The sequence below is a fragment of the Salvia hispanica genome, chromosome 3, assembly GCF_029641045.1.
Source record: "Salvia hispanica isolate PSC_SH4W2 chromosome 3, Shi_PSC_v1, whole genome shotgun sequence".
Lineage (NCBI taxonomy): Eukaryota > Viridiplantae > Streptophyta > Magnoliopsida > Lamiales > Lamiaceae > Salvia > Salvia hispanica.
In genome coordinates, this window is record NC_142694.1 from 4831915 (window position 1) to 4859090 (window position 27176).

The 27176-nt window shown below is 38.7% G+C and overlaps 7 protein-coding genes and 1 pseudogene across 9 annotated transcripts; 1 reads left to right on the top strand and 7 right to left on the bottom strand.

Annotated features, from left to right (window-relative positions):
- The first annotated feature begins 86 nt into the window (after positions 1-86).
- Positions 87-3145, top strand: LOC125213580 (uncharacterized). Its single transcript, XM_048114203.2, has 4 exons — positions 87-409; positions 974-1086; positions 1184-1268; positions 2742-3145. The coding sequence occupies exons 1-4, from the start codon at positions 188-190 to the stop codon at positions 2829-2831; spliced, it is 510 nt and encodes a 169-aa protein (XP_047970160.1). The 5' UTR covers positions 87-187; the 3' UTR covers positions 2832-3145.
- Positions 3146-3326: 181 nt separating this feature from the next.
- On the bottom strand, positions 3327-6019 carry LOC125213579 (uncharacterized). The gene is made up of 3 exons (XM_048114202.2): positions 5488-6019; positions 3931-4877; positions 3327-3855 (listed from the first exon to the last, which is right to left on the bottom strand). The coding sequence occupies exons 1-3, from the start codon at positions 5790-5792 to the stop codon at positions 3509-3511; spliced, it is 1599 nt and encodes a 532-aa protein (XP_047970159.1). The 5' UTR covers positions 5793-6019; the 3' UTR covers positions 3327-3508.
- A 313-nt stretch (positions 6020-6332) lies between these two features.
- On the bottom strand, positions 6333-8443 carry LOC148930002 (uncharacterized). 2 transcript variants are annotated; one of them, XR_016137020.1, is made up of 2 exons: positions 6991-8443; positions 6333-6894 (listed from the first exon to the last, which is right to left on the bottom strand). XR_016137020.1 is itself a non-coding variant. In XM_089068209.1 (2 exons), exon 1 carries the CDS (start codon positions 8439-8441, stop codon positions 7107-7109), a length of 1335 nt encoding a protein of 444 aa, XP_088924335.1. In that variant the 5' UTR covers positions 8442-8443; the 3' UTR covers positions 6333-6894; positions 7074-7106. The 2 variants fall into 2 exon arrangements, 1 of the variants encoding a protein (XP_088924335.1); XM_089068209.1 differs by having other exon boundaries at positions 7074-8443.
- An 852-nt stretch (positions 8444-9295) lies between these two features.
- LOC125212890 (uncharacterized) lies at positions 9296-11551 on the bottom strand. Its single transcript, XM_048113177.2, has 2 exons — positions 9923-11551; positions 9296-9701 (listed from the first exon to the last, which is right to left on the bottom strand). The coding sequence occupies exon 1, from the start codon at positions 11339-11341 to the stop codon at positions 9923-9925; it is 1419 nt and encodes a 472-aa protein (XP_047969134.2). The 5' UTR covers positions 11342-11551; the 3' UTR covers positions 9296-9701.
- Positions 11552-15130: 3579 nt separating this feature from the next.
- Positions 15131-16439, bottom strand: LOC148930003 (uncharacterized). The gene has a single exon (XM_089066927.1). The coding sequence runs from the start codon at positions 16358-16360 to the stop codon at positions 15131-15133; it is 1230 nt and encodes a 409-aa protein (XP_088923053.1). The 5' UTR covers positions 16361-16439.
- Positions 16440-17223: 784 nt separating this feature from the next.
- Positions 17224-19048, bottom strand: LOC125209201 (putative F-box/LRR-repeat protein At3g18150). Its single transcript, XM_048108808.2, has 2 exons — positions 17654-19048; positions 17224-17552 (listed from the first exon to the last, which is right to left on the bottom strand). The coding sequence occupies exon 1, from the start codon at positions 18992-18994 to the stop codon at positions 17654-17656; it is 1341 nt and encodes a 446-aa protein (XP_047964765.2). The 5' UTR covers positions 18995-19048; the 3' UTR covers positions 17224-17552.
- A 1190-nt stretch (positions 19049-20238) lies between these two features.
- On the bottom strand, positions 20239-22132 carry LOC125215434 (putative F-box/LRR-repeat protein At5g41630; annotated as a pseudogene). The gene is made up of 2 exons (XR_016136225.1): positions 20714-22132; positions 20239-20581 (listed from the first exon to the last, which is right to left on the bottom strand). The product of XR_016136225.1 is annotated as a putative F-box/LRR-repeat protein At5g41630 (transcript).
- A 1789-nt stretch (positions 22133-23921) lies between these two features.
- On the bottom strand, positions 23922-25783 carry LOC125209093 (putative F-box/LRR-repeat protein At5g41630). The gene is made up of 2 exons (XM_048108695.2): positions 24343-25783; positions 23922-24134 (listed from the first exon to the last, which is right to left on the bottom strand). The coding sequence occupies exon 1, from the start codon at positions 25745-25747 to the stop codon at positions 24539-24541; it is 1209 nt and encodes a 402-aa protein (XP_047964652.2). The 5' UTR covers positions 25748-25783; the 3' UTR covers positions 23922-24134; positions 24343-24538.
- Between the last annotated feature and the right edge of the window lie 1393 nt (positions 25784-27176).

A 27176-nucleotide genomic window follows, 5' to 3' on the forward strand; every position in this document is an offset into this window, starting at 1 on the left:
ATACTACTTCCTTGATTCACAAAAAATAATCTTATTTTTTCATATCCATAAGTATCTCCAAATCACACCCCAAAGTATCACAAATAATACTTCACACCCCACTAATTCCATTTTCTGTACTGACTAGCGATTGAAAACCCTCTCACTCTCGCTATTCGACTCACCCCATTGGAAGACGAACACAGAGATGATGCAGAGATGGTGCTGGAGGTTCCGCTCCATGGCAGCCCTTGCTTCCTCTAATCAGCTCCACCACCTCCGTCCCTCCCCCGTTTCTCGTCTCATCCACACTTCTCCCAATTTATTCCACAAACCCCCAATCATCACTCGTTCCCTAATTGCACCCGACTTTTCCTCCCACATCAGCGCCTCCGCCTTTCCCTCTCCTATCTCACAGTCGCCTCACTCTGTAAGTGTCTCGCTCTTTTATTGTTTTTTTTGTATATGCGTTACTGGTTATTGAAAGCAGGCATTTATGCTTGATGTTGGGTCATTTCCATCTCAGAATATGTATATCTTTGCGAATTTTATTTGACATTGCTCCCCCATTGTGAATTGTCTTTTACATTGTACCTTGTGCAGTTTTTGTTTGAACACTAGGCGGTAATCTAGCGTGGGTTGTTATTGATTGAAATTTTAGGAGATGTTTATCGATATCAAGTAGTACTACTTGTTAATGCTAATTGCAATATCCATCATCGGCTGAAGGCAGAATGTGATTAATTTTTCTGTAAAGGTTGTTACTTTGTGTTGGAATATGCTCATGTCAGCTCCTCCAACTCCATTGAATTCTGAGCCCATATGAACTTCTAATCTAAGGTTGACATCAGATGAGGTTTCACAAGTTTCCGACACTTTTTATGCGTATTAATTTGGTATTAGTTTGCTGTGTTTTCGCCAATTTTTTCTCGCTGCTGATATATTGAACGAATTTGTTTATTCTCATTTCTCATATTGAAATTATATTTTTTAGTTGATCCAAGTGCGGTATATCACTGCCAAGCAGAGGAAGAGGAAGTTGAAGAGTAGGAAGCCAATGACTCCAGTAGTGTCAAAAGTCAAAAAAGTGAAAATCAAAGGCTACTCGTATGTATATAATGCTTTATATAGATGCATGTTTTATCATTAATATTCAGGAGCAGGGTCAAGAAACACTGATTATGTGATGGTTTTTAATTATTAGGTCTTATAAAGGCAGATTTAGGCTAATGAATGATGGACAGATCAGGCGATGGAAGGAGGGGAAGAGGCACAATGCATTTTCAAAGGTTTGCATACTAAGCCCCTTTTAGATAATTTAATAAATTAAGAGAGAAAGGCAAAGAGTAGATATCACAGGTACGGATGTTGTGAAACAGGTTACTTGAAACATTTTCCTAGCTTTCATAGAGCCCTTGACCTGGTAAAATATCACTCTGTGGTCATAGATTTTCTCAACTTTGGAAGAGTTGAAGCTTTCTGTTGAGTTGATATCATAGGGTGTTGTATGTTCACACTATTTGTTAAGGAATTTAGTATGTTTAAGAATTAATGCAACTTCATGTATGCATTTCATATTCTGGGGTTTATTGCTCTGTACTTCATTGGTGCTTGTGCCATAGTATCCTGTGGTTATTTATCCACTTGGATCAACTCATATTGATTATCTCGAGGGGGTTACTTATAACACTTCAAACTCTATATTATATTCTCCCAATTTAACCAAATATCTGTCTCTGAAACCAAATCTAATGCTTTGTATTGTTGTGTTGATTCAGTTTGATGATTGGTGGACTTTGTTCTTCCTATTTAATGTTTACTCACCATGCTTTGATTCTCACACTTGTTGTGACTTTGGTATTGTTCACAGTTATAGATGTACTAAAAAAGAAGTTTGATTAATTTAATTTGATCCCTCTACTATACTTTTCCCTTGGCTTTACCTTGGATCTGAGAAATCGACAAAACTGTTGATATATGGGTCCTATCCAGTTTTGAACTATAGCATATACTTTCCTACTCAAAGTTTCAGAAGACATGAGAACCCTAATAAGCCTAAAAGCAGTGGCTGGTGTTCATGTAATCAGTCAGAGTCACTGACTTTTCTTTCACTTTGAGGAATACATGACACATCTGCACTGGCAGTCTCGTTAGAATTGGTTTCTTTCCAAGTTTGTCAGATTAAATGTATGCTTTTTTAGTTATAAATAATTGATGCATGGTGAGCCAAGTTAACTAGCACTCAGTAGGGGCAGTAGTTGTGTAGTACAAAATACTCTTGCAACTTTCAATTTACATCATATGAGGATCACACATATTACTTCATCCTGGTGCCTATCAAGTAGTAGCAGCAATTATCCGACTGGTGGAGTAGTTTCCATTTACATCATATGAGGATCACACATATTACTGCCCCTACTAACACTCAGTAGGGGCACAGGAGTGTAGTACAAAATACTCTTGCAACTTTCCATTTACAATCTTATGAGGATCACATATATTACTTCATCCTAGTGCCTATCAAGTAGTAGCAGCAATTATCCGACTGGTGGAATAGTTTTCTGTTTTTTTTTTTTTTTTTTACTTTTTCCATGTTTCTTTTCTCAACAAGAGACTGCCCTTTGTGGTCTAGAGATATTTCATACTGAATTATCCGTAGACAAGGACACTAATGCTCCAAAACCAACTACATACTGATGAAGTAATTAATTTGTGGAGTATTCTTTAACATAGTATAATAAAATTACTGTCTGTTATTGCAGTCTAAGAAGTCAAAACGACGACTCAGACAACCTGGTATTGTTCCTGCTGCTTATGCTAAAGTAATGAAGAAGCTAAATTTCTGCGCTTGAAGCAAAGTTCGCACTGCAGGAGAGCCTCATTGTTTCTAGGAAGGCTGCTCTCATCATCAGAACATACTTCATCTCATGATTTCCATAGATGCTTGTAAGTCAGTTAGTTAGGGCTCCTCCAACTGATTGATAGATTTAGTCCGGGATTTTGCAGTCTTGCGGTTTACTGGATAGAGGGATTTGCATTTACTTATTTTATGGAGCGCGTACTGCGTTGTTTTAAATTGGTTTTGCCTTCATGGTTCTAGTGTGCATCCTTCAACAGGACAGTTTTGACTGCCAAAAACAGAGAAATATAAGTGGGTTGCAGCTTATTTGATTGTATTCTTAAAAGGTTTTCACATAGAAAATTCTTGTTGTCTGCTGTATTGTTATAACCAAGAGTCCAAGATTCATTTTAGGAATTTTCTTACGTGTAGACATATGGAGTGTATCATGAATATATTGTACTATCATAAATACATCCATATAATTTGACTCATGCGCGTGTTATCCTAAAAGTAAAACCTGATAATTTATAGAAGCATCACAAGTAAACTTTACAGCCCCCACACAGGCCATGCCTCTTTTACAAAAGAATATGAAATAGATCCAAACTTATTAAGTACATCAAGAAAGAGAAAAAGAAGGAAGAAAAACAAACAAACAAAAAAGAAATGAAAAAGGGTGAACAGCCTTTAAACTTCAGTCCTCCCTTTAGCTTCAGATAAAGCAGAACTCTTGGAATGATCTTCATCGAATTCACGCACAGGGGAATTCCTCCCACTTTGGATGACATGCCCGGCTGCTTTCGCTCCTTTGAAGCTGCTGATGTTTCCAAATATCAGAATAACCATCCCTATGATCCCTGCGCAGAACGCTGCTCCAAACGATCTGCCTACATTTCGAGGTATGGAAGTTGAAACTGCGAATCCCACACAAGCTCCCAGTGCTCGTGCCCATGAAAACCACACAGAAAATGCACCTTCTTTACCTGCAGGAGAACAATCCAACCACAGAACCCTCCCAAAAGCATGCAGGAAACCTGTCAAAGTGTATCATTTTTTAGCATTTCACATGTGAAAAACAGCAGGGACTCAAAAAAAGGATCGGTGTGCACCTGTAGCGGAGCCCTGTACGGCTGCAAAGAAAAAAAGATGGCCTTTAGTCCACATGGCTCCTTTATAATAGAAACCAAAGCCTGATGCCAAAGTAGACAATATGAGGCCAAGAAGCTGCATTTTCTCTGCGTCTAGTTTCATGGCTTGCTGAAGTGGATGCACCAGTGGAAGAGAAATGATAGGAACCATGAAATATGTTAGCCAAAGAAACAATATGTTCTTTGTTTCGAAGCAACTGTATCCTATGGCATGAAGCAATGCTGCTCCGAAAATGCACATTGTTATGAAAGATGATAGGAAAACTCCGGCAAGACTCCCTGCTGCATGTGGATATCTGAAGATGGATACCACATGGGTTGCAGAAGCAGAATTTGATGGTGCATTGTTGTATGTTGTTGTGGCTCTGTCCGTGCTGAAAATGTGGATCATTCCTAGACCCCATATGAGGCCACTGAATATGGAAACAACCCACAAAGCTGTGAAGTGGTCTTTGTGGCTGAACATGTGGTATGTGAAGGAAGACATGATTGCAGCTCCCAAGCAGCCAGCTGCCGTTGAGTAAAGAGACAGCCAGCTGGCGAAGGATCTTCTGTTTGCAAACTGGTGTCGTGGTATGATGGAGCCTGTGAATCCGCGGATCATCAGGCCAAGGTGGCGGGCATGAGCTGCGCCAACAATGGTGTTTGCTGCCACAATGATAGCGATGTACGGTGGAAAGATCCACGATTTCTTGAAAAAGCCCGCTGGGAGGCAGAAGATAGCACCGATTATGGTGGCTGCACCAGCTATAACCTGCTGATAGTGGCTGTAATCAAGGAGGATCGACACAATGCCCAGTATAGGCGCTGACAGAATCAATCCTGTGAACCAAGAGATCGAAGTCCACTCCAGCGGGGACAAATTCTTGCCACCGAGTTTAATTGCCCTGTGCACCAGTTCTTCATATCTGCCATCATCAGCAGAGATTATTAGCTTTAGTCTCACTAGAATACCAGATATTATAACATCAAAAGCTAGCTAAGAACATAAGATCTCAAGAAAACATTTTCACAACTTCATATCTATGCCTTTCTGCAGTATGCTTCTATCAACTAATTTATGTTATTTGAAGCAAAGAACAGATCTTTAACGGCCCACCCCCTCAAATCCTTGAAAACATTTTTCACAAATTTTGACTCCAAAAATCCAGCCTAATCAGGCAAACATAATTGACCTAATCAGCTAAATTAAGGTGGCGGGTTAGCTAGACAGCCATATTAGGCTGCTTTTCTTCAAATTCACAAGTGATTTTTGTATTCCTTGTTCAAATTCATGTTGTATTTTGAAATTTCAACAGAATAAACGTTCAAAAAAATTGTAAAACAGCTACAAAATGAAGAAAAAACTACAATATCAACAAATTGCATGCTGTAGCAGCAGCCTCTACTAAAACATGCGTGTGCACAACAAAAAAGAGGGGAAGATTAGTAGTTTTGATGAGAAAGAAAAAAGAAAAAATTAACCTAGGGTTTAGTAACAGAGCTTGAAAAGAAAAAAAGAAGAAGAGTAAAACTGACAGTAGCATTTCGCTTTGCTTGCACTTGACATCCTGATAGCTCCTCCCCCAGCCCTGCGGCGGAGGCGGCGGATCCGACACCGTCTGGCTAATAATAAGCGGGAAGACAATGGGAATGAGGACGGTGTGCACGAAGTAGGAGCAGAGTCCGTACATGTACCAACCGAGAACTTCACCTTTGGAGGGTTTCTCCTCACCACCAGCCTTGTACATATCCTGCCCCCTCTGGATTTTCATGGCCGCATTGTGAGCGTCTGGTGTAGCCGCTGCCACATCCTCCTTCTGCTGCGGACTGATCTCTGCCATTCCCTCTCTACAAAAAGCAAAGAGAAGAAGAAGAAGAATGCAGAAAGCAGAAAATTTGGGAGGTTGAATCTGTGGAGGTTGGCAGTAGTAATAAGAGTGGAGGAGGAGAGAGAGGTCAGAGAGCTTGATAGCTATGTAGCGTCCACAGCTGGTTGTGATGTTTTCGAGAGAAATAGAGAGAGAGATAAAGAGAGAGAGGCTTCGGTTTATTCAAATTGCTTTTAGTTCATAACGATAACGGCGCATAATCATAATCACTTTACTATTTTCATTGTTTGTGTTTGGTTTATTCCATGATTATTACTAGTACAATAATATAATAATACTATAAACCAATCACTCTTGTTTCTTAACAACACTAGGAACTTAGCATGTCATAATTTGGAGCTGGATATAGCAAGACAGCAAAATTCTACTTTCAATTTGTGTGTGTGTGTGTGTGTGAGAGAGAGAGAGAGAGAGAGGTCTTTGAATTCTTCACCTTTGGAGATTAAAATAAGAAACTTAACCTATGGTGGAGTAGTGAGCTAAAGTGGTAAAGGGCACAGTTCACATTGTAGGCTAAAAAAATTTCCACTAGTCTCCACTACCAAAACTTTTCTTTTTCTTTTTTCTTTATTCCCAACTTTACCTTAAATTTAGCAATCAACAAGATAAAGAGTGTATTTAAAATTTGAATGATAGTACTTTTTTTTATCAAAATTAAAAGCATGTGTGTTCCTCTAAAAAAATACTACTATATCAAAACTTTGTACCGACTAACACTAAAATGTGGGGTGGAGTAAAAGTTGGAGTGAAATTATGCCTAGACAACAAAGCTGGAGTGAAATTAATACCAATTCATCATTGGGAAACATCACGGAAGCATGTCATATCATATGGTTGTTGAAAAATAGATTTTCTTTTTCTCTATGTAAGAAGAGTGTGACCTAGTTAGATGTTATCTTTTATACTGTCTCATTTTTCAGCATCAACAAAGGTGGGCCCACTAATTACAGAGCTATCAACAGATATAGGCCCAATTTGAATGCAATTTTCAGTTGGTATATACGCAACACTTGAATACCTCCACATTCATTGGCCCATGACTTGTATCCCACACCTGCAAATCATAAGTAACATTTCCTATTTAGCATTCTTGAAGATTTCAGCAAATTTATGAGATTGACAGCTATACAATTATATTTAATAGAAATACCTCATCCGTTCACAACCAATAGTCTTATTTTTCAACTCGCGAAATGATCTCGAACGTAGAAAAGTAAATTCCAAGTTCTGTACCTATAAGTGGGGAATTGGCGACGATTTCTTGAATCATAGTAATTCATATCTGCCCCTCCGATGATAGCCCAACTTTTGAAACTCAGCTTCCAGATTCTCTTTCCCCATATACCTTGCATCAACGCGTACGTGGGTGGCGCGACAGCTCCGTAGCAAAGCAGTTAGGAAAGCAGAGAAGAATGGTGGATAGGAGCCAGATATCTTCAATTTTTCAACTACAGGTATAGGCAAACCATCTCCAACATATACAATGCACTGATCAACTTGTGAATAGGTCACAGACACAGAGAGAGAAATCCGGGATGGGCTCAACATTCTCAAGAGTTTGATCAAGTAAGAGAACCATGATATAGTAAGCTGATCACACTGTATCTGAATATCTGACTCCCATTCCCTGTTACTACTTGTCTTGAACTCATCCAGCTGCGGCAAATGAACGCCCACCACCTTAAACTTTCGGATATTTGGAACATCGAACGTCCCATTCGTGATCCTATTGCCATACATGTATAGGGTTATGAGCTCGAGTGATGGGCTGCAGATTCTTAAGCCCTTCCAGTCATAGTCAGAGTTGTGGTCCCAAATCACCAATTCTTTCAGCCAAGGGAATTTAGGCCACAAATCATGCCTGTATATGCTGTCTTTACTAGCCAAACCAAGCAATTCCAAAGACCTGAGATTATCAAAACCAATCAATTCACAAGATGCACAAAGTTGTTGTCTCTGTTCTTGAAACAACCTCCAGCTCACAGTGCAATCCAACTTTATTTTCTTAATCGATGGGCATTTTGAAATCAAGTCAAAGAATAAATCACCATCAAATGTAATCGCTTGGAACAAACTAAGGGATTTGAGATAGGGCAAACTCACCACTTTGTTCCTAAATCGGAGATTAATTAGGCATTCATGAGCAGATAATCTAGCTAGGGTTTCGGATTCAAGTACCTCATTTGGTAAAACAAACAGAATCGCAGTCGGACTGCACCTCCGAACTTGAATAGTGAGATCGGTAGCCCCCAATTTGATCGCTCTTATGATTAGTTCCCTAGCTAGAGCGTAGTCGGAAACAGTCTGCATACATAGCCGGAAAGAGTTGATCCTTAGATTGCGATCTTCGAACCACTGCAGAGCCTTGATCGCGAATTGAGGGAACTCGATCCATGGAAATTGGAAATCCTGGTCTTGCAAATTGAGGCCGTGAATCGCCGTCGGAGAAGCCACGAAATTCATATCGTGATTCGCCATAGGAGAAACCTCGAATTCAGATGGACAATTTCGTGTTACGCCTGAGAAACTACGAAATTCAGATAGGTTTTGGTGATTAGAAGATTTCTTCTTTCTTTTTCTTGGAAGGAGGGGATTTTTCATTCGAGTTCAATTTCCGCGCCTCTTCCTCATGCAATGCAACAACGGTCGAAGTTTTAATAATTTAATCATTTTAAAATTTTGTTATATGAGCATTGAGCAATAACAACAGCATGTTCGACCGTTGCTCAAAACTTCATCGCGTGCTTAGTAGATAAGCGCGACGATATGCTACTTGAGCATGAGTCGAGTCCTCATCGACGAGTGTGGAAGAGCATGTGGTCAGCACTGTGATATAGTGATTAGAAATGCTACTCTCTGCATCTTCAAAAAATTAATGTTTCATATCTAGCGTTAAAATAGATCTACTCATATACATTGATTAGAAATATTTTACTAGTATCATGACCAAAAAATATCAAATGAATAACTTACTCTTTGAGTCAACAAACATTGTAAAATCCTAAATAATTTACTCTTTGAGCCTTGAGATATCCGCGATTGACAATTTCGGCAAAATCAAATCTTATATATATGACTTTAAGTTTAAACAATTCTGAATGACATGCCCAGGCAAAACTCAAAATAGAACTTTGGCCTAGTGCGTTACCAACATGCAAATAGAATGTAGGGTGAGGTATGAAAATTTATTTATAGACAACAAAGTTGGAGCGGAAATATCACTAATTCATAATTGGGAATCAATACTGAAACGTAGTACTCATATAATCAATAATTAATCGCATTGACATTCCTAAACACTTTCAAGAATGTCTTGTACGAGGCTATGAATAATTATTGGTGTTACCTTGCAATGCAAAGACACCACAATCCCTCTACACCAAGATGGATTCAAATAAGGAGATTTGGCCAAGTAGTAGTACAATATTTCACACAAATTCAACCCACTTAACCCATATAGCAATGCTAATGTCATAAGAAATTTTCAATTACATAACCAAATAGATCGAATAATTGTTCCACCACACTGCATTAGCAAATCAAAGCAACATAGAGACAATACCACTAGAAAAAAAAATGAAAGTATTGTAAAAAAGAAACTTGCTTGAATTTCAGTATAAATTCTTTATTATCAGCCCACATACTATGAATTTAGTAGCATGAAATAGTTTGGCCTCAAATGTAGAGCACGAAATTAGTTTTCAGGAAAAATAAATCAACAATGAACATAAAACACTCCATCTCTAAATCGATGTTTAGGAGGATTCAGAAATTTTCCCTCAAAAAAAAGGAAAAGAAAAAGGAGGATTCAGAAATCAAATTCTTGTAGTGCACGAACTCCTTTCTCCTCATCTCCCACGCCTGCAAATAATCATATATAGTTCCCATTTAGCATTCTTGAAGAGTTAAGCATATTGATGAGGGATGTAAAACAATACAAATTCAAGTATTACTAAAAACAGATACACTTGACAAAATATAGCAATGAAGGTTTATCAAACAATGACTATAAAAACAACTCATCATAAAGCAAAATGATGTTGAATGATGGAAAGGAAGTGCTAACATAAGAAGCTTGGTACCTATATCCGTTGGAACTTAGCGAGGTATTTCTGATGATTACTTAAATCATGTTTTCCATATGAACGATAGCCCAGGCGTTGAAACTTAGCTTCAAGATCCAATTGAATCACAAAGCGTGTGTCAACGCTTACGCAGTTGGGACGACAGCTCCGGAACAAAGAAGTTAGGAAAACAGAGAAGTGTTGTTGCTCATGACCAGATATCAACAAATTCTCAACTATGGGTATCGGTGAACCATTTCCAACAGATACAGTATATCGTGCATGATCTAAATAGGCCATAGAGACAGAGAGAGAGATTCGGGATGGGCTCAACATCCTCAGGAGGTTACTCAAGGCAGAGAACCATATAGTAGTAAACTGAGTACACTTTATTTGTATATCTGACTCCCATTCCTTGTTACTACCTGTCTTGAACTCAACCAGCTGCGGCACATGAACACCCACCACCTTAAACTTGCGAATATTCGGAACATCAAACTTCCCATTCATAATCATATTACCATACGTGAATAGGCTTATGATCTCGAGTGATCGGCTGCAGATACTTATGCCATTCCAGTAGTCATAGTCAGAGTTGAAAGCCCAAATCACCGGTTCTTTCAGCCAAGTAAAATTAGGCCACAAATCATGCCTATATATGTTGTCTCTGCTATCCAAACGATTGAATTGCAAAAACTTGAGCTTATGCAGTTTGATCATACTATCACAAGATGAAGATGGGGCAAGTCGTCTGGTGGCTGTATCCCTGGTCGGAAAGATTTTGGTGCTATCCAATGTTGGATAGCTTGTGGTGGTATCCAACGTAATTTTCTCAAGAGATGTGCATTTGGAAACCAAGTCATAGAATAAATCATCATATGCCATCACATACGACAAATTAAGGGTTTTAAGACTGGACAAACTCACCTGTTTCTCCCCAAATTGGAGATCAATTAAGCATCCGTGAACAGATAGTACAGCTAGGGTTTCGGAGTCAAGAAGCTCATTTGGTAAAGTAAACAGCGTTTGACCGCTTGACCGGATTTGAAGTTTGAGTTCAGCAGCCCCCAATTTGATAGCTTTCACAATCAATTCTGTAGCTAGCTCATGATCTTCAATAACCACCATCTCTAGACGGAAAGTGTAGATCTTCAGCTGGAGATCTTCGTACCTCTGCAAAGTGTTGATTGCGAAATCCGGGAAATCGATCAATGGATATCGGAAATCCTGGTCTCGGAAATGGAGGTCGGGGCGCGTGCACCATGCGCGGTGCCAGGACTTCAACAACACCGCCGTTCGGGCGGCTTGGCGGCCATCCAAGAAAGATTGAATGTGATGAATAATATCGTCAGGGATATCATCGGCCGCAGCCACCCCTGTGTAATTCTCCACAGGAGAAACCTCTAAATTCAGATGGATTCTTTCGTGATTCGCCATAGGAGAAACCTCCAGATTCAGATAGGTGGTCAATTTCAGTGATTTGAAGATTTTTCTTTCCCTTTTAGTTTCTGTTAAAGGCTGATGCCATAGTTTTTAGCGGAAAACTTCAATTAATAGTAGTACATCCAAGCAAAAGATAATCATAGCTGTTCAATTTATCTCTCTCAACTTGGATTCCGTGGGGGCGGGCCTTGGAAAGTTTTAAAATAGTAAGCGGCAGAAATTCGCAGATCTTCGAAACTTAGAGCATCGTTGAATCCAAATACATTTCCTATAATAGAAGTAAACATGTTAGTAATAGAATCTTCTTAAAAAATGTCTAAAGAGTACGTTACAGATATATTGATCTTTTTTTACGAGAACGAGCTCAATGTGGTAGCATCGCCCTTTGTAACGATCATAACTAGCAAGTCCATCGGTCCACATAGTTGTCCATGTATCATTAGAAGATTCGGCAGCTACTACGGTCCCTGCTTCTTCAGACGGAAATCTAGCTGAGGAGTTACTCGAAATGCTGTAAAGATAATACTAAGATATTAGGGTTTGTATCTTTGATTTCGTATTCAAAAGTATAATAATTCCATATGTACTCTTTAACATTTATTTTTCTATTTTCAGTTTTTGTCGTGTTATGCCATATAAATTCAGATGGATCCTTCCGTTATTAGCCATTGGAGAAACTTCCAAATTTAGAAGGTCACTTTAAGTGAAATGGAGAGTTTTTTTTATTCTCATAAATATAAATTTAAAGGCTCGTTGCCATAAAGATACCATCGTTTTTAGCAGATAACCCTAATTTAGGCTTAACAGTACATCCTAGCAGAGGACGATCGAAGTTGTTCAATTTATCTCTATCAACTTGGATTCTATGACGCGGGCTTTGGAACGTTTTAATAGAAGCAGGAGGAATTCGCAAATCTTCTAGACGTAGAGCTTTGAATCAAAATACATTTCCTATTTTAAAAGTAAATATATTAGTAACTGAACCTTCTTCGAAAATGTCTAAAAGGAAAGCTAACCGATATATTGATCCTTTTTTAAGGAACGGACTTAATGTGGTAGCATAGCCTTCTGTAATAGATAAGCACGAAGCTACGCCGTCCGAGCATGCGTTGAGTGTGGAAGAGCATGTGCGCTGCCCTTTCTAAAAATTTATGCTTCATATCTAGCAATAAATCTGGTCAATTCACGTATATTACTTAGAATTATTTTAGTATCTTAGACAAAAAATTGTCAAGTGAGTGCATAACTTACTCCTTTAGTTAATAATCGTTGTTAAATCCTGAACTTTATTGGTATCTTAGAGCATTCCCAATGGAGGTGGCGAATTCTCGGCGATAAATCGCCGGTTATCGCCGAATTATCGCCGGCCATTGTGGCGAAGTCGGCGATAATTCGGCGATAATGTTGCCGTTGCTTCGCCGAGTGGCGTTCTAACGCCGGATTATCGCCGAGCGATCGCCGGCCACTGTGGCGACGCTCGGCGATAATCGGCGATAATTAAAATTTTTTTTTTTTTTTTTTGAACCCAACGGCTATTTTACATTCCACCCCTATAAATATTTCCTCCACTTCCTCCATTCATCACCCACAATCTTCATTCTCTCCATTTTCAATCTCTTCTCCCAATCTTCAATTTTCATCAAAATTATGAGCTTTTGGAAGAAAAGTTCCCGATCGGGTAAGGATAAGGGTAAGGGGAAAGAGTCGAGTTCACAAATTCCCAACACGGATGAAGCAAACGAGCAGTGGATGCAGTCGTTGTTGGCGATGGGTTCTCCTCCCGGCCAACTTCCATACGGGGGTCCGTCTCCTTTGCAGACTCCTCCGGCGCGGAGACTTTCTCCGTACTTCAACTCTGCCGGCAGAATGCCCTTTCCAGCCGACGATGTGTATCGGCCCCAGTTCGACACCCCCGGATCAACCCCAGGCGACCAAGAATCTCAGGCCGCGACACTGAGCGCGGAGGACTTCGAGGTGGAAGAAACGCCCACCGAGCCGCCTTCTAGGAGCGGGAGGGGGAAGGCGCCGGCGTCGTCGGCTGCGACTGATACGGGTTCCGATGAGAGGCCGAAGCGGGTAAGGACTACTTACACTCTGCAAGAGTCCGAGCTGATAGCCGACTGCTGGGCGGACACGTCACAGGACGCGGAGCGCAGCAACTACCAGACTGAGATCATATTCTGGGAGCGGATTGCCGCGAAGTACAGGAGCCACAAGACTGCCTCAATGAAGGACCATGGCAGCGAGGCGATCCGTCGGCATTGGGAGCGCCTCATGAGGGACTGCGGGCACTTCAACGGTATTTATTCTAACTTGATGACTCACATGACGAGTGGCCAGAACGAGCACATGGTCCGAGATGAGGCCATCCGGATGTATAGTAGCCAGTACTTGTCGACGAAGGGCTTCAAGTATTGGAACATCTACGATAAGCTGAAGGATCTCCCCAAATTCCGGACGGGAATGCACGACGCGCTGCACGGGAAATCGGTGCGCTCGCGACTTAGCGTTTCGGAGAGCGAGGGGAGCGCGGCCCACATCGACTTGAGTGGGGATGGTCCGCACGAGCGCCCGGAGGGAGTGAAGAAGGCGAAGGGGAGGCGGAAGGGGAAGGGCGCAACGTCGGAAGTCGCGTCGGAATCCGTCATCGACTTAGAAAAAGCCACTTATTCGAGCAATGTCGCCAATCTGACCCAGATGTACACGCTGTACTTCACCGGCGGCGGGACCCCTGAAGAAAAGGCGGCCCTCTGGAAATGCATCCAACACCTGCAGAGTACGCTGGGGCTCGATCCCGACGCCCCTCCGGCCCCTCCGTCTTAGATTTTTTTTTTTTAAATCTTTGTTTATTTGCGTTTTTTATTTGTAGTTTTTTTTTTCTCGTTGTATTATATTTTCCAATGATTAATACAACGATGAATTGTTCATTATTAGTCTATTTATTAAATACATTTGTAGGGAAAATTAAATAATATAAAAAATAATGATGTAAAAATGAAATGTTGAGTTAGGGAGAAATAAGGGAGAAATAAGGGAGAAACCAATGTAGCACTTGGCTAAAAACTGGGGATAAATTTTGGTGCTGATGTGGCGCTGATGTGGCAGGAGTTAGGGAGAAATAAGGGAGTTTTTAGGGAACTCCATTGGGAGTGCTCTTAGACACACCTGACAATTTTGACAATAACGATTTTTATATGACTAAACAATTATGACATACTTTAATTACTACTAGGAGTACTATTTATGTGGTAGTATATGGTATGACATTGCAAAACTAAAAATAAAACTCCAGGCCGTTACTGATTCTCTAAGAGAAATATTTGCATCTACTAACAATTAGAATGTGGGGTAAGGTATGAAAAATTACTCATAGAGAACAAAGTTGGACTTGGAGCGAAAATATAACCAATTCATATTTGGGAAACAATATTGAAACATATCATATGATTGAGTAAGTATGATGATATCCTGATATTGGACTGTCTCATTTTCGCAGTTGGTAATACACAACACATTCATTGGTCCATGACTTGTAGTGCATGAACTCCTTTCTCCACTTCTCCCACACCTGCAAAGTGCAAACAATCATGTAGCATTCTTCAAGAGTTCAGCAAATTGATGAGGGATGAAAAACCATACAAATCAAGTACTAAAAAACAGATACACATAAACAAAATATAGCGATGAACTGTACCAACCAATGACTAGAAAAAAAATAGCTCATCATAAAGCAAAATGATGTTGAATGATGGAAAGGTAGTGCTAACATAAGAAGGTTGGTACCTATATCAGTTGGAACTTAATGAGGTATATCTGATCATCACTTGAATCATATCTTCCATATGGACGATAGCCCAACAGTTGAAACAGAGCTTCAAAATTCACTTCCTCTGTAAAGCGCGTATCAACGCTTATGCAGCTGGGGCGACAGTTCTGGAGCAAAACTTTCAGGAAAGCAGAGAAGCGTAGTCCACAAAAACCTGATATCTTCAAATCCTCTACTGTGGGTACAGGTAAACTATCTTTGAAACACAGAGTATATTGATCAACATTTGAATAGGCCATACACAGAGAGAAAGAGATTCGGGATGGGCTCAACATTCTCAAGAGTTTGCTCAAGTGACACAACCATGAAACATTACGCTGATCAGACTGTACTTGTATATCTGACTCCCATTCCCTGTTAGTACTACTTGTCTTGAACTCATCCAGCCACGGCAAATGAATGCCCACCACCTTAAACTTTCTAATATTGGGAACATCAAACTTCCCATTCGTAATCTTACTGCCATACGTGTATAGGGCTATGAGCTCGAGTGATGGGCTGCAGATTCTTAAGCCCTTCCAGTTATAGTCAGAGTTGTGATCCCAAATCACCAATTCTTTAAGCCAAGGAAATTTAGGCCACACATCATGCCTGTATATGTTGTCTCTGCTATCCAGACCAATCAATTGCAAAGACTTGAGCTTATGCAGTTGGATAGTATCACAAGATGGAAGACGTCGTCTCTTTTCTCCATGTTTCCTCAAGCTTGTGGTGGTATCCAACGTAATTTCCTCAAGAGAAGGGCATTTCGAAATCAAATCGCAAAAGAAATCACCAGATGTGGTTACATGGGACAAACTAAGGGATTTAAGATTGGACCAACGCACCTCTTTCTTCCAAAATCCCAAATCAATATGGCATTCAATAGCATTTAATCTAGCAAGGGTTTCGGAGACAAGAACCTGATTTGGTAAAATACACAACACGTCGTCAGGAGTGATCTTCGGAATTCGAAGAGTGAGATCAGTAGCCCCCAATTTGATCGCTTTCAAGATCAATACCCTAGCTAGAGGGTGGTGAGTAACAGTCTGCATCCATAGACGGAAAGAGTTGATCCTTTGATTGCGATCTTCGTACCTCTGCAAAGTCTTGACTGCGAATTCCGAGAACTGGACCTCTGGAAATTGGAAATCTTGGTCTTGAAAATCGAGGTCGTAATTCAGATGGAAAGTTTCGTGATTCGCCATAGGAGAAACCACGAAATTCAGATGGTTTTAGTGATTTGAAGATTTCTTCTTTCTTTTTCTTGCGAGGAGAGTAGAGCAGAGGAGTTTTTCAAACGAGTTTAATTGCCGCGCTTCTTTCTTATGCAACAACGGCCGAATTCTTCATTTTTAAATAATTTTTAAAATTTTCATGTTTGGCGATTCAACCGAAATCAATTTCTACTTGACCCGATTTTGACCGGACTACTTAGGATATTACGTGGCTTGGCATGACATGACACGGAAATAAAACATAAAATAAAAAACAGAAACTAAAAGCCGTATGATTATCTTTTAGTCCTTTGACGAAAAGAGAGGGTGATAATAAAAAAAAATCATTTTTTATTATATATTTTAGTTTTTGTCGTGTCATGTCATGTTACGTCATATAGTTTTCACACATAAGTCAGTTTTTTTAGAATAGGCAAAGTTCATGTTTTTCTCAAATTTTAACTTAGTGAAAAATGTAAGGGTATAGTGGAATATAGATATTATGACCCAAAAAATCATTTTCAGTTTTTGATTTATTTTACAGTTTTATTTTAGTTTTTACCATGTCATGCCACTTTAATCCACATAAGTAGCAACTAGGGCACATCATATTCGCTTACCCATTATTCCTTGTTCCATTTTACCGTGGTCATTAATCGTTGGAAATTTCATGTATTACAATAAAGTGCATAATTTTTATGATTAAATTATAAGTTTGTAATAAGAAAATTTGGAATCCAACTAAATTCGTGATATTTAGCAATTAATTTTGGAAACAATCATAAATATTGCAATAATAATGAAATGTATTCGGAGTAGAATATTCAAATTTCGTAAAATACTTCGTAATTAATTCATCGAAAACAACTCATTATATGTAAATCAGTAAATCACACTGGGAAATGGGAATGCATAGTAATATTTCCAGAAAATTAAAACCAAGCCACACCTTCTAATGTGTCAAAGCTGAATAGCTTCGTCTATATACTCTTATAACACTCTCCAACTCCATTGCAATGACAAAAAGAAAAGACCAATGCACATATTTTGTAAATGTGAAGCTTTATCCCAATCTGAACATGAACCTAAAAGATTGAAAACCAACAAGTTCCTCTCCGGAGTATTTTTCCAGCTGGTATAGACGAGCGAAACTAGACCTTTCTCACTTCAGAAACGCTCCAACCTGTAGCAAACAATGCTAAACTGTGACAACTGACAATATCAACAAAAGCTATAATATCATCATGTGCTAACTTGATTTGGGTGCAAGAAGAAGCTTGGTACCTATATGAGTTGGAAGTGAGGAGGATTCTTTGAATCAGGTAAAATAGTTGCCAGATTCACTTCCTCCATAAGGCGCGAATCAACGATTACCAAGTTGGGGCGACAGCTATAGAACAAAGCACTTAGGAAAACAGAGAATATTATTGGATAGCCCAATATCCTCAAATTCTCTACTACAGGTATAGGTAAGCCATCTCCAACATGAAAAAATAATTGTGCAACATTTATATAAGCCATCCACACAGAGAGTGAGATTCGGGATGGGCTCAACATTCTCAAGAGTTTGCTCAACGAAGAGAACCATGAAACAGTAAGCTGATCACACTTTATATGTATATCTGACTCCCATTCCCTTTTACTACTTGTCTTGAACTCATCCAGCTGTGGCAAATGAACCCCTACCACCTTAAACTTGCGAATATTAGGAACATCACACTTCCCATTCGTAATCTTGTTGGCATACGTGTGTAGGGTAATGATCTCGAGTGATCGGCTGCAGATTGTTAAGCCATTCCAGTCATAGTCAGAGTTGTAGCCCCAAACCAAAAGTTCTTTCAGCCAAGGAAATTTAGGCCATAAATCATGCCTATATATGTTGTCTCTGCTATCCAAATGATGCAATTGCAAAGACTTGAGCTTATGCAGTTGGATCATACTATCACAAGATGGAGTAAGTGGTCTCGGACTTGGTTCACCTCTTAACCACGCGCTTCTGGTGCGTCCCAACGTTATATTCTCAAGTGAAGGGCATTTCAAAATCAAGTCGAGGAATAAATCACCACGTGTAACCACTTGGGACAAACTTAGGGTTTTAAGATTGGACCAACTTACATCTTTCTTCCCATATTGGAGATCAATTAGGCATTGATGAGCAGATAATCCAGCTAGGGTTTCGGAATCGAGAACCACATTTGGTAAATTAAACATGTTACGAGTGCATCTCCGAATTCGAAGCGTGAGCTTAGTAGCCCCCAATCTGATCGCTTTCTCAATGAATTCTGTGGCTAGAGGACAATCTACAGTAGCCTCCATCTCTAGACGGAAAGTGTTGATCCTTAGCTGGAGATCTTCGTACCTCTGCAAAGTGCTGGTTGCGAATTCCCGGAACTCGATCGATCGAGATTGGAAATCTTGTTCTCGGAAATCGAGATCGGGGCGCGTGAGCCATGCGCGGCGCCAGGAGTTGAATAACACCGTCGATCGGGCGGCAAGGCGGGAATCCATGAAAGATTGAATGCGATGAATCATTTGATCTGGGATATCATCAGCCGCAACCCCCCCTGTGTAATTCTTCACAGGAGAAACCCCCAAATTCAGATGGATCCTGTCGTGATTCGCCATAGAAAACTTTCAGTGATTTGAAGATTTTTCTTCCTTTTTTTGTTGACAATAAGAGAAGAGTGTTCTATTTGAGTGGCGCCTTTTTCTCAATCAACCACGGTTTAATTCTCATTTTCATTTTAAATTTTGTGAATTTGGTTTTGGTCATATTTTTCAGTTTAAAATTTTTATTTTGCATTTTATTTTAGTTTTTTCATGTCATGCCATATAGTATCCACATAAGTGGTATAGTAATTATTTAGGGCACGTCTGAATCGCATAAGGATACACATGATTCCCTTTTGCCGGGATCGTTGATCATATATATAGTATAACAGATTTCATTATTTTATTGACCAAATATTAAGTTCGTGGAAAAAATAGCATTTTGGCCAAAGTTAGGTGATATTACAAACCAATTGTCATTTTTAATTTCCAAAGTCAAATATTGCATTAATAATGACACATATATAATGATTAACTCAGATATAGGGCCAAAATAAATTTTAGTACCTCGACAAAGAAATATTAAAAGACTATAACTTTATTCTTAAAATTATGAACTTCGTTGAAGTTTAAGATTTTATTAAATTTAAAGGTACCAAAATATCTGTACCGACTAACATTAGAATGTGGGGTGAGGTATGGAAATGTATAATAGTACTACATAATTGTTGAAAAATGGATTTTCTAATGATATCTTGATACTGCCTCATTTTTCAGCATCGATAATGGCTCATTCATTGCATAAATCCTTATCATTATTGAAGAATCTCATTTCCACATCTCCCACAGCTGCAGCCTATTTCGCATTCTTAAGTAATAAGCGATGAAAAACCATACAATGATACAAATATAAGAAATTCAACTAGCACTAAAAAACAGAGACAATGGAGAAGTAATGAAGGTCTATCAATCAATGACTAAAAATACCAATCAATCATCATAAAGCAAAATGATCTTGAATGAAGGAAAGTAATGCTAACATAAGTTAACAGCTATCTAAGTTGATGCAAGAAGCCATTTTCATTCTCCTACATATACACTATATTGTGCATTATGTGAATAGGTCATACACAGAGACATTTTCAAGAGAGGAGAATATAGATTAAAATAAAAATATAATTATGGTATTTTAGTTAAAATATAAACATGGAAAAGTTTAAGGGTATTGTGGAATATAGATATTGTGCGCAAAGTATTAGAATATTCCAAATTTGCAAAATACATGGAATCAATCCATCGAAAACAACTCATTATATGAAAATACACTGTGAGTTGCATAATCAATTATATTCAGAAATTCAAACCAAGCCACACCTTCTAATCTGCAAAGTTGAATAGCTTTTATATACTCTCATAACACTGCATGATATGTAAGTGTTGATTTAACGACATTAGATGGGAATCTCAACTCCATTGTAATGACAAAAAGAAAAGACCAATGCACATATTTTGCTGATGCAATGTGAAGCTTATCCTAATCTGCACATGAATAGACCTAAAGCTTGAAAACCAACAAGTTCATGAGCTCTCTCCGGAGTATTTTTTTTCCAGGTGGTATAGACGAGCGAAAGTCGACCTTTCTCACTTCAGAAAAGCTCCAACCTGCAGCAAACAATGCTAAATTGTGACAGCTGACAATAACAACAACAAAAGCTATAATAACATCATGTGCTAACTAACATAAGTTAATAATAGCTCTGTTACTTGATTTGGGTGCAAGAATAAGCTTAGTACCTATATAACTTGGAACTGAGGAGGATTCCTTGATTGAGCTAAGAGATTTTCCGACACCTGTTGAAATGTAGCTGCCAGATCCACCTCCCCCATAAAGCGTGCATCAACGATTACCAATTTGGGGTCACAGCAAAAGAACAAAGTATCTAGGAAAACGGACATTAGGGGATAACCCCATATCGTCAAATTCTCTACTGCAGGTATAGGTAAGCCATCTCCAAAATAAAAATATAATTGTGTAACACTTGAATAGCCCATACACAGAGAGAGAGAGAGATTCGGGATGGGCTCAATATTCTCAAGAGTTTGCTCAACGAAGAGAACCATGACAAAGTAATACTATTATCATATGGTATTTGTATATCTGACTCCCATTCCCTTTTACTACTTGTCTTGAACTCATCCAGCTGCGGCAAATGATCCCCCACCACCTTAAACTTGCGAATATTAGGAACATCAAACTTCCCATTCGTAATCTTGTTGGCATACGTGTGTAGGGTAATGATCTCGAGTGATCGGCTGCAGATTGTTAAGCCATTCCATCATAGTCAGAGTTGTAGCCCCAAACCAAAAGTTCTTTCAGCCAAGGAAATTTAGGCCACAAATCATGCCTATATATGTTGTCTCTGCTATCCAAATGATGCAATTGCAAAGACTTGAGCTTATGCAGTTGGATCATACTATCACAAGATGGAGTAAGTCGTCTCGGTTCACCAAGAAACCACACGCTTCTGGTGCTATCCAAAGTAATTTCCTCAAGAGAAGGGCATTTCAAAATCAAGTCGAGGAATAAATCACCATATGTAACCACATGGGACAAACTTAGGGTTTTAAGATTGGACCAACTTACCTCCTTCTTCCCATATTGGAGATCAATTAGGCATTCATGAGCAGATAATCCAGTTAGGGTTTCGGAATCAAGAACCTCATCTGGTAAATTAAACAAAGAGTCAAGATCCCATCTCCGAATTTGAAGCGTGAGATTAGTAGCCCCCAATTTGAGCGCTTTTATAATCAATTCTTTAGCTAGCTGATGATCTCGAATAGTCTCCATATCTAGACGGAAACTGTAGATCCTTAGCTCGGAATCTTCGTACCTCTGCAAAGTGTTGAGTGCGAATTCCCGGAACTCGATCAATTGAGATTGGAAATCTTGGTCTCGGAAATCGAGATCGGGGCGCGTGAGCCATGCGAGGCGCCAGGATTTGAATAACACCGTGGTTCGGGCGGCAAGGCGGGCATCCATGAAAGATTGAATGCGATGAATCATTTCATCAGGGAGATCATCAGCCGCAACCCCCCCTGTGTAATTCTTCACAGGAGAAACCCCCAAATTCAGAAGGATCCTTTCATGATTCGCCATAGGAGAAACCCCCAAATTCAGATGGACACTTTCAGTGATTTGAAGATTTTTCTTACTTTTTTCTTGACAAGAAGAGAAGAGAGGAGAGGAGTGTGTTTAATTGCCGCGCCTTTTTCTTAAGCAACAACGGTTTGAATTCTTCATTTTTTTTAATCAATTTAAAATTTAATATTTATAAAGACTTGAATTTGGTCATTTTGGTGTACTCTGTAGTATCTCATGAATAAAAGATTTGAGCGAATTCGATTCCTAAGAGTGTCTCCGGCGGCGCCCCTTCCACTCGCCCCTCCCATGCCACGTCAGCACTAGTCCCTCCCATTCCACTGCCACATCACTAGCCCTTTCCATTGCACTAGCCCTTCCCACTCGCCCCTCCCATTAACCCTTCCCACAATTAAATTAATTCACAATTAAATTAAAATTTACGGAATTAAAATTCGACACAAATACGAACGGGAAATACGAATATTTCAATAAAAAAAAAAACATACATCATTCGAAAAAAAAAATTACATAGTAGATAGAAAAAAAAAACAACCACATCAGTGTCCACCCCTCCACGTCCAAACCTCTTCGATGATATCCTTCTGAAGTCGAATATGGGCATTTTATAGAGTTTAAAAAAAATTAAAAAAAATGTCGGACGTCCGAGTGGGATGCGCGACCTTCGCCACAGTGGCGCCCGTCCCACTCGCCCGTCGACGGGAGGGGCGAGGCCATCGCAGGGGCACTCGGGACGGGACGGGCGTGGGCGCCCTTCCTGCCCACTATGGCGCCCGTCAGGTTGCCCGTCCCCGACGGGCGAACGGGAAGGGCGCCGTTGGAGACACCCTAAGTGTCTTTGGTGTAAAGCTGGCTTACGTGCTGAGTCAAAGGAGAAACTGAAGCGTATTCGGTACTGAAGAGTTTTTGGTACTGAAGAGTGGATGTAATAAAAGCTGGTTTGGCAATCGAGGAGAAGTGACAGATAGTTTTATTTATTCAAAACATTATTTATTAATTTTAATAGAATTATTGAATCTATTTATATGCTGTAAATTTTAATTATGTACTCCCCTCCGTCCCACATTTGGAGTCACTTATTGTTGTGGCTCGGGTTTTAAGAAAAAGTTGAAGTGTGTAATAAATGAAGTGAGATAGTGGAGTGTGTAATAAATGAAGTGAGATGGTGGAGTTGGTTGAAGGTGTGTCCCTTTTGACTTTTGATTTTTGTTTTGATTTATTTTAATGTAGATAATGACATTTTTATGTAATTTTGATGAAGAATGGTGTAAAATTGTATGATTAAATATGGAAAATTCTAAAAATGACTCTTAAACTGGGACGGACTTTTATGACAAAAAGTAACTCTTAATCTGGGACGAAGGGAGTACTTACTAAAATTATCTTATCAATTTTCATTTACTCTAAAAAATACTTATATCGTATGTTTATCTCATTATTAGACCTGAGCGTTTTTATCAGCATGTAGTTCTATTATACATTCACTCTAAGAACATGATATAATCGGACAATAATTAGACGATTTTTCCATTTTAAACTTATACTTTTGCGTTTTATTTTAAATTTTTTAATCATATCATCCCCTAATAGGCTAATACCCACATAAGTAGCAATTAGGGCAAGTCTGAATCACATACATCGGCAAGAATTATTTTAGTATCTTAACAAAAAATTATCAATTGAATATAACTTTATTTTTTCAATATATAGATGTTGTAATGAAGTTTATGACAATTTCAGTGAAATCATTAGGATGAAATTAATATAACTTTATTTGTACCAACTAACATTAGAATGCGGAGAGTGGTAGAAGTTGGAATGAAATTATTTATAGACAACAAATTTAGGAGTGAAATAATTACCATTTCATCATTGGGACACAATACGGAAACATATGTGAAAAATAGAAATCCCTTTTCTATATGTAAGTGTGACTTAATATGATGATATCTTGATACTGTACAGTCACATTTTTGCAGTTGGCATATACACAACACATAATTCCCTTAGTCCATGTCTTGTAGTGCACAAACTCCTTTCTCCATATCTCCACACCTGCAAATAACCATTAACCATATGCATAGTTCCCATTTAGCATTCTTGAAAAGTTCAGCAAATTGATGAGGGATGAAAAACTATACAAATTCAAGTACTTAAAACCGATACACTTTGACAAAATAAAGTAATGAATGTGTATCAACCTATTACTAAAAAACCAACTCATCATAAAGCAAAAGGATGTTGAACATAAGAAGCTTGGTACCTATATCCGTTGGAACTTAATGAGGTATTGCTGATCACCACTTATATCATCTGTTTCATATGGACGATATCCCAGCCGTTGAAACAGAGCTTCAAGATTCGCATTCCCTGTAAGGCATGTATCAACTCCTATGCAGTTGGGACAACAGCTCTGGAGCAAAGCCTCTAGGAAAGCAGAGAACCAAGAGAAGCATAGTTCATAAAAACCCAGTTATCGACAAATTCTCTACTCTGGGTGTAGGTAAACCACCATCTCCACTATATACACTCTTTCGGGGAAAATATTTAGAATCCATATGTACAGAGAGAGATATTCGGGATGGGCTCAACATTATCAAGAGTTCGCTCAACGAAGAGAACCATGAAGCCGTAAACGTATAACACTGTACATGTATATCTGACTTCCATTCCCTGTTACTACTACTCGTCTCGAACTCATCCAGCTGCGGCAAATAATTGCCCACCAACTTAAATTTTCGAATATTTGGAACATCAAACGTCCCATTCCTAATCTTATTGTGATACGTGTAGATGGTTATGAGCTCGAGTGATGGGCTGCAGATTCTTAAGCCTGTCCAGTCATAGTTATTAGAGTCAACATCCCGAATCTCCAATTCTTTCAGGCAAGGAAATTTAGGCCACAACTCATGCCTATATATGTAGTCTCTTCTACCCAAACCAATCAATTGCAATGACTTGAGCTTATGCAGTTTGAGTTTACTCTCACAAGGTGGGCTAAGTCGTCTCGGTCCTCTAAACAACGTTGGAAAGCTTACGTTTCTATCCAACGCTATTTTCTCAAGAGATGTGCATTTCGAAATCAAATCATGGAATAAATCACCATATATAAACGAGTGGGACAAATTAAGGGTTTTAAGATTGGACCAACTTACTTCTTTCCGCCCAAATTGGAGAATAATTTGGCAATCATGAGCAGATAATCCAGCTAGGGTTTCGGAATCAAGAACCTCATTTGGTAAAAAATACATTATGTGACCAGCGGTTCTTGGAATTCGAAGCGTGAGATTAGTAGCCCCCAATCTGATCGCTCTCACAATCAATTCTGTAGCTAGATGATGATCTACAACAGTCTCCATCTCTAGACGGAAAGAGTTGATCCTTCGATTGCGATTTTCGTACCTCTGCAAAGTGTTGCGTGCGAATGCCTGGAACTGGATCCACGGATATGGGAAATCCTGGTCTCGAAAATCGAGGTCGGGGCGCGTGAGCCATGCGAGGCGCCAGGATTTGAATAACACCGTGGTTTGGGCGGCAGGGCGGGCATCCATGAAAGATTGAATGCGATGAATCATTTCATCAGGGAGATCATCAGCCGCAACCCCCCCTGTGTAATTCATCACAGGAGAAGCCTTCAAATTCAGATGGATCCCTTCATGATTCGCCATAGGAGAAACCCCCAAATTCAGAAGGACAATTTCAGTGATTTGAAGATTTTTCTTTGTTTTTTCTTGACAAGAAGAGAAGAGAGGAGAAAAGTTTCCTATTTGAGTCTAATTGCCGCGCAAAAACGGTTGAATTTAGGGTGGGAATTCGGTCGGTTCGGTTTAGACCGAACCGATTCCAATTTTTTCCTAAATCCAGAATCGACCAGTTCGGTTCTTCAAGGAACCGATTGGTTCGATCTTCGGTTTCAACGAAGGAACCGAATTCAAGTGCAATATAATAAGTTAAGTAATAAGTCGTGAAATCAAAAGGATAAAAACCATGATTTCATTCCATCGTAAAAAACTAAAATTCCTACAAAGTTTACAAAACTAAATCCAAAACCAATAAACCAACATCATTCATCAAACTAATTTTTACTTTTCTAAAACAATGATAATAATACTAAAATAAATATATAAAAATAAAATATTTAGAAAATAACAGTTATTCGGTTCTAACCTTTCGGTTCTCGGTTAGAACCGGAACCGAGATTAGCTTAAACTTAATAACCGAAACTGAACATTAACCTTAGTCTTTCGGTTCTCGGTTAACCAAGAACCGTTTCCCCATGCCTAGTTGAATTCATCATTTACTAATCAATTTAAATTAGTTACTACTATTAAGGCGGTAGGGATCACCTCACACTATTCCTATGATATTTCCTACTACCCCACCACTAAATAGACACGTGACTCTTATTTGACAATAAATAAATAATTTCTCAACACAACCTCTCTCCTCTACCAACTTTCTTAATTACGTTTCATTCAATAAATATCATTGAAAAACCTCTTTCCTCCACATTCTCTTTCCTATTTTCTCTCTCTATTTTTTTTAATCTAAATAAATAACCAATCAAAAAATATCCAATAAATATAAAATCTTTCATATGTTTTCTCTACCTTCTCTCCCTATTTTTTTCTTAATCTACGTAATTATATAGTCATTATTATATAAAAATAGAGGGCCTATATGATAAATAGATATAAAAATAAAAATTGAATATTTAATTGGTATAACTAATTATAAAAATAGTTTACTTTAATAATAAAACTTAGTTCCATAACGTTATAAATTTATAGTACTCAACTAAAAAAATTATTGTCATAAATTTAGAATAAATGTGATGATATAGTACATACAAGTTAAAAAATTTTGCTCAAACAAAAAAATTGTCATAAATTTAGAATAAATGTGATGAAAATTGTTACCGTGCTCTAGATTAATTCCATTGCTAAATGAAATAGTAGTATTATAAGATAATATAACAAATAAAAAGTTTTCAGTTTTACTGAGAAAAGTTTCAGATTTTATTTGATATTTTTGTTACTGGTAAAAGACTTAACAAAAGTAGAGAGAGAAAATAGGAGAGAATGTAGAGGAAAGAAG

Excerpts from the sequence above, each read along its gene's own strand:
- LOC125213580 (XM_048114203.2), top strand. The coding sequence starts at position 188 with ATGATGCAGAGATGGTGCTGGAGGTTCCGCTCCATGGCAGCCCTTGCT. Across the intron at positions 410-973 it reads TCTCACAGTCGCCTCACTCT|TTGATCCAAGTGCGGTATAT; the intron begins GTAAGTGTCTCG and ends TATATTTTTTAG. Across the intron at positions 1,087-1,183 it reads GTGAAAATCAAAGGCTACTC|GTCTTATAAAGGCAGATTTA; the intron begins GTATGTATATAA and ends TTTAATTATTAG.
- LOC125213579 (XM_048114202.2), bottom strand. The coding sequence starts at position 5,792 with ATGGCAGAGATCAGTCCGCAGCAGAAGGAGGATGTGGCAGCGGCTACA. Across the intron at positions 4,878-5,487 it reads AAGCAAAGCGAAATGCTACT|ATATGAAGAACTGGTGCACA; the intron begins GTCAGTTTTACT and ends TGATGATGGCAG. Across the intron at positions 3,856-3,930 it reads CGTACAGGGCTCCGCTACAG|GTTTCCTGCATGCTTTTGGG; the intron begins GTGCACACCGAT and ends ACACTTTGACAG.
- LOC148930002 (XM_089068209.1), bottom strand. The coding sequence starts at position 8,441 with ATGAAAAATCCCCTCCTTCCAAGAAAAAGAAAGAAGAAATCTTCTAAT.
- LOC125212890 (XM_048113177.2), bottom strand. The coding sequence starts at position 11,341 with ATGGCGAATCACGAAAGAATCCATCTGAATTTAGAGGTTTCTCCTGTG.
- LOC148930003 (XM_089066927.1), bottom strand. The coding sequence starts at position 16,360 with ATGGCGAATCACGAAACTTTCCATCTGAATTACGACCTCGATTTTCAA.
- LOC125209201 (XM_048108808.2), bottom strand. The coding sequence starts at position 18,994 with ATGGCGAATCACGACAGGATCCATCTGAATTTGGGGGTTTCTCCTGTG.
- LOC125209093 (XM_048108695.2), bottom strand. The coding sequence starts at position 25,747 with ATGGCGAATCATGAAGGGATCCATCTGAATTTGAAGGCTTCTCCTGTG.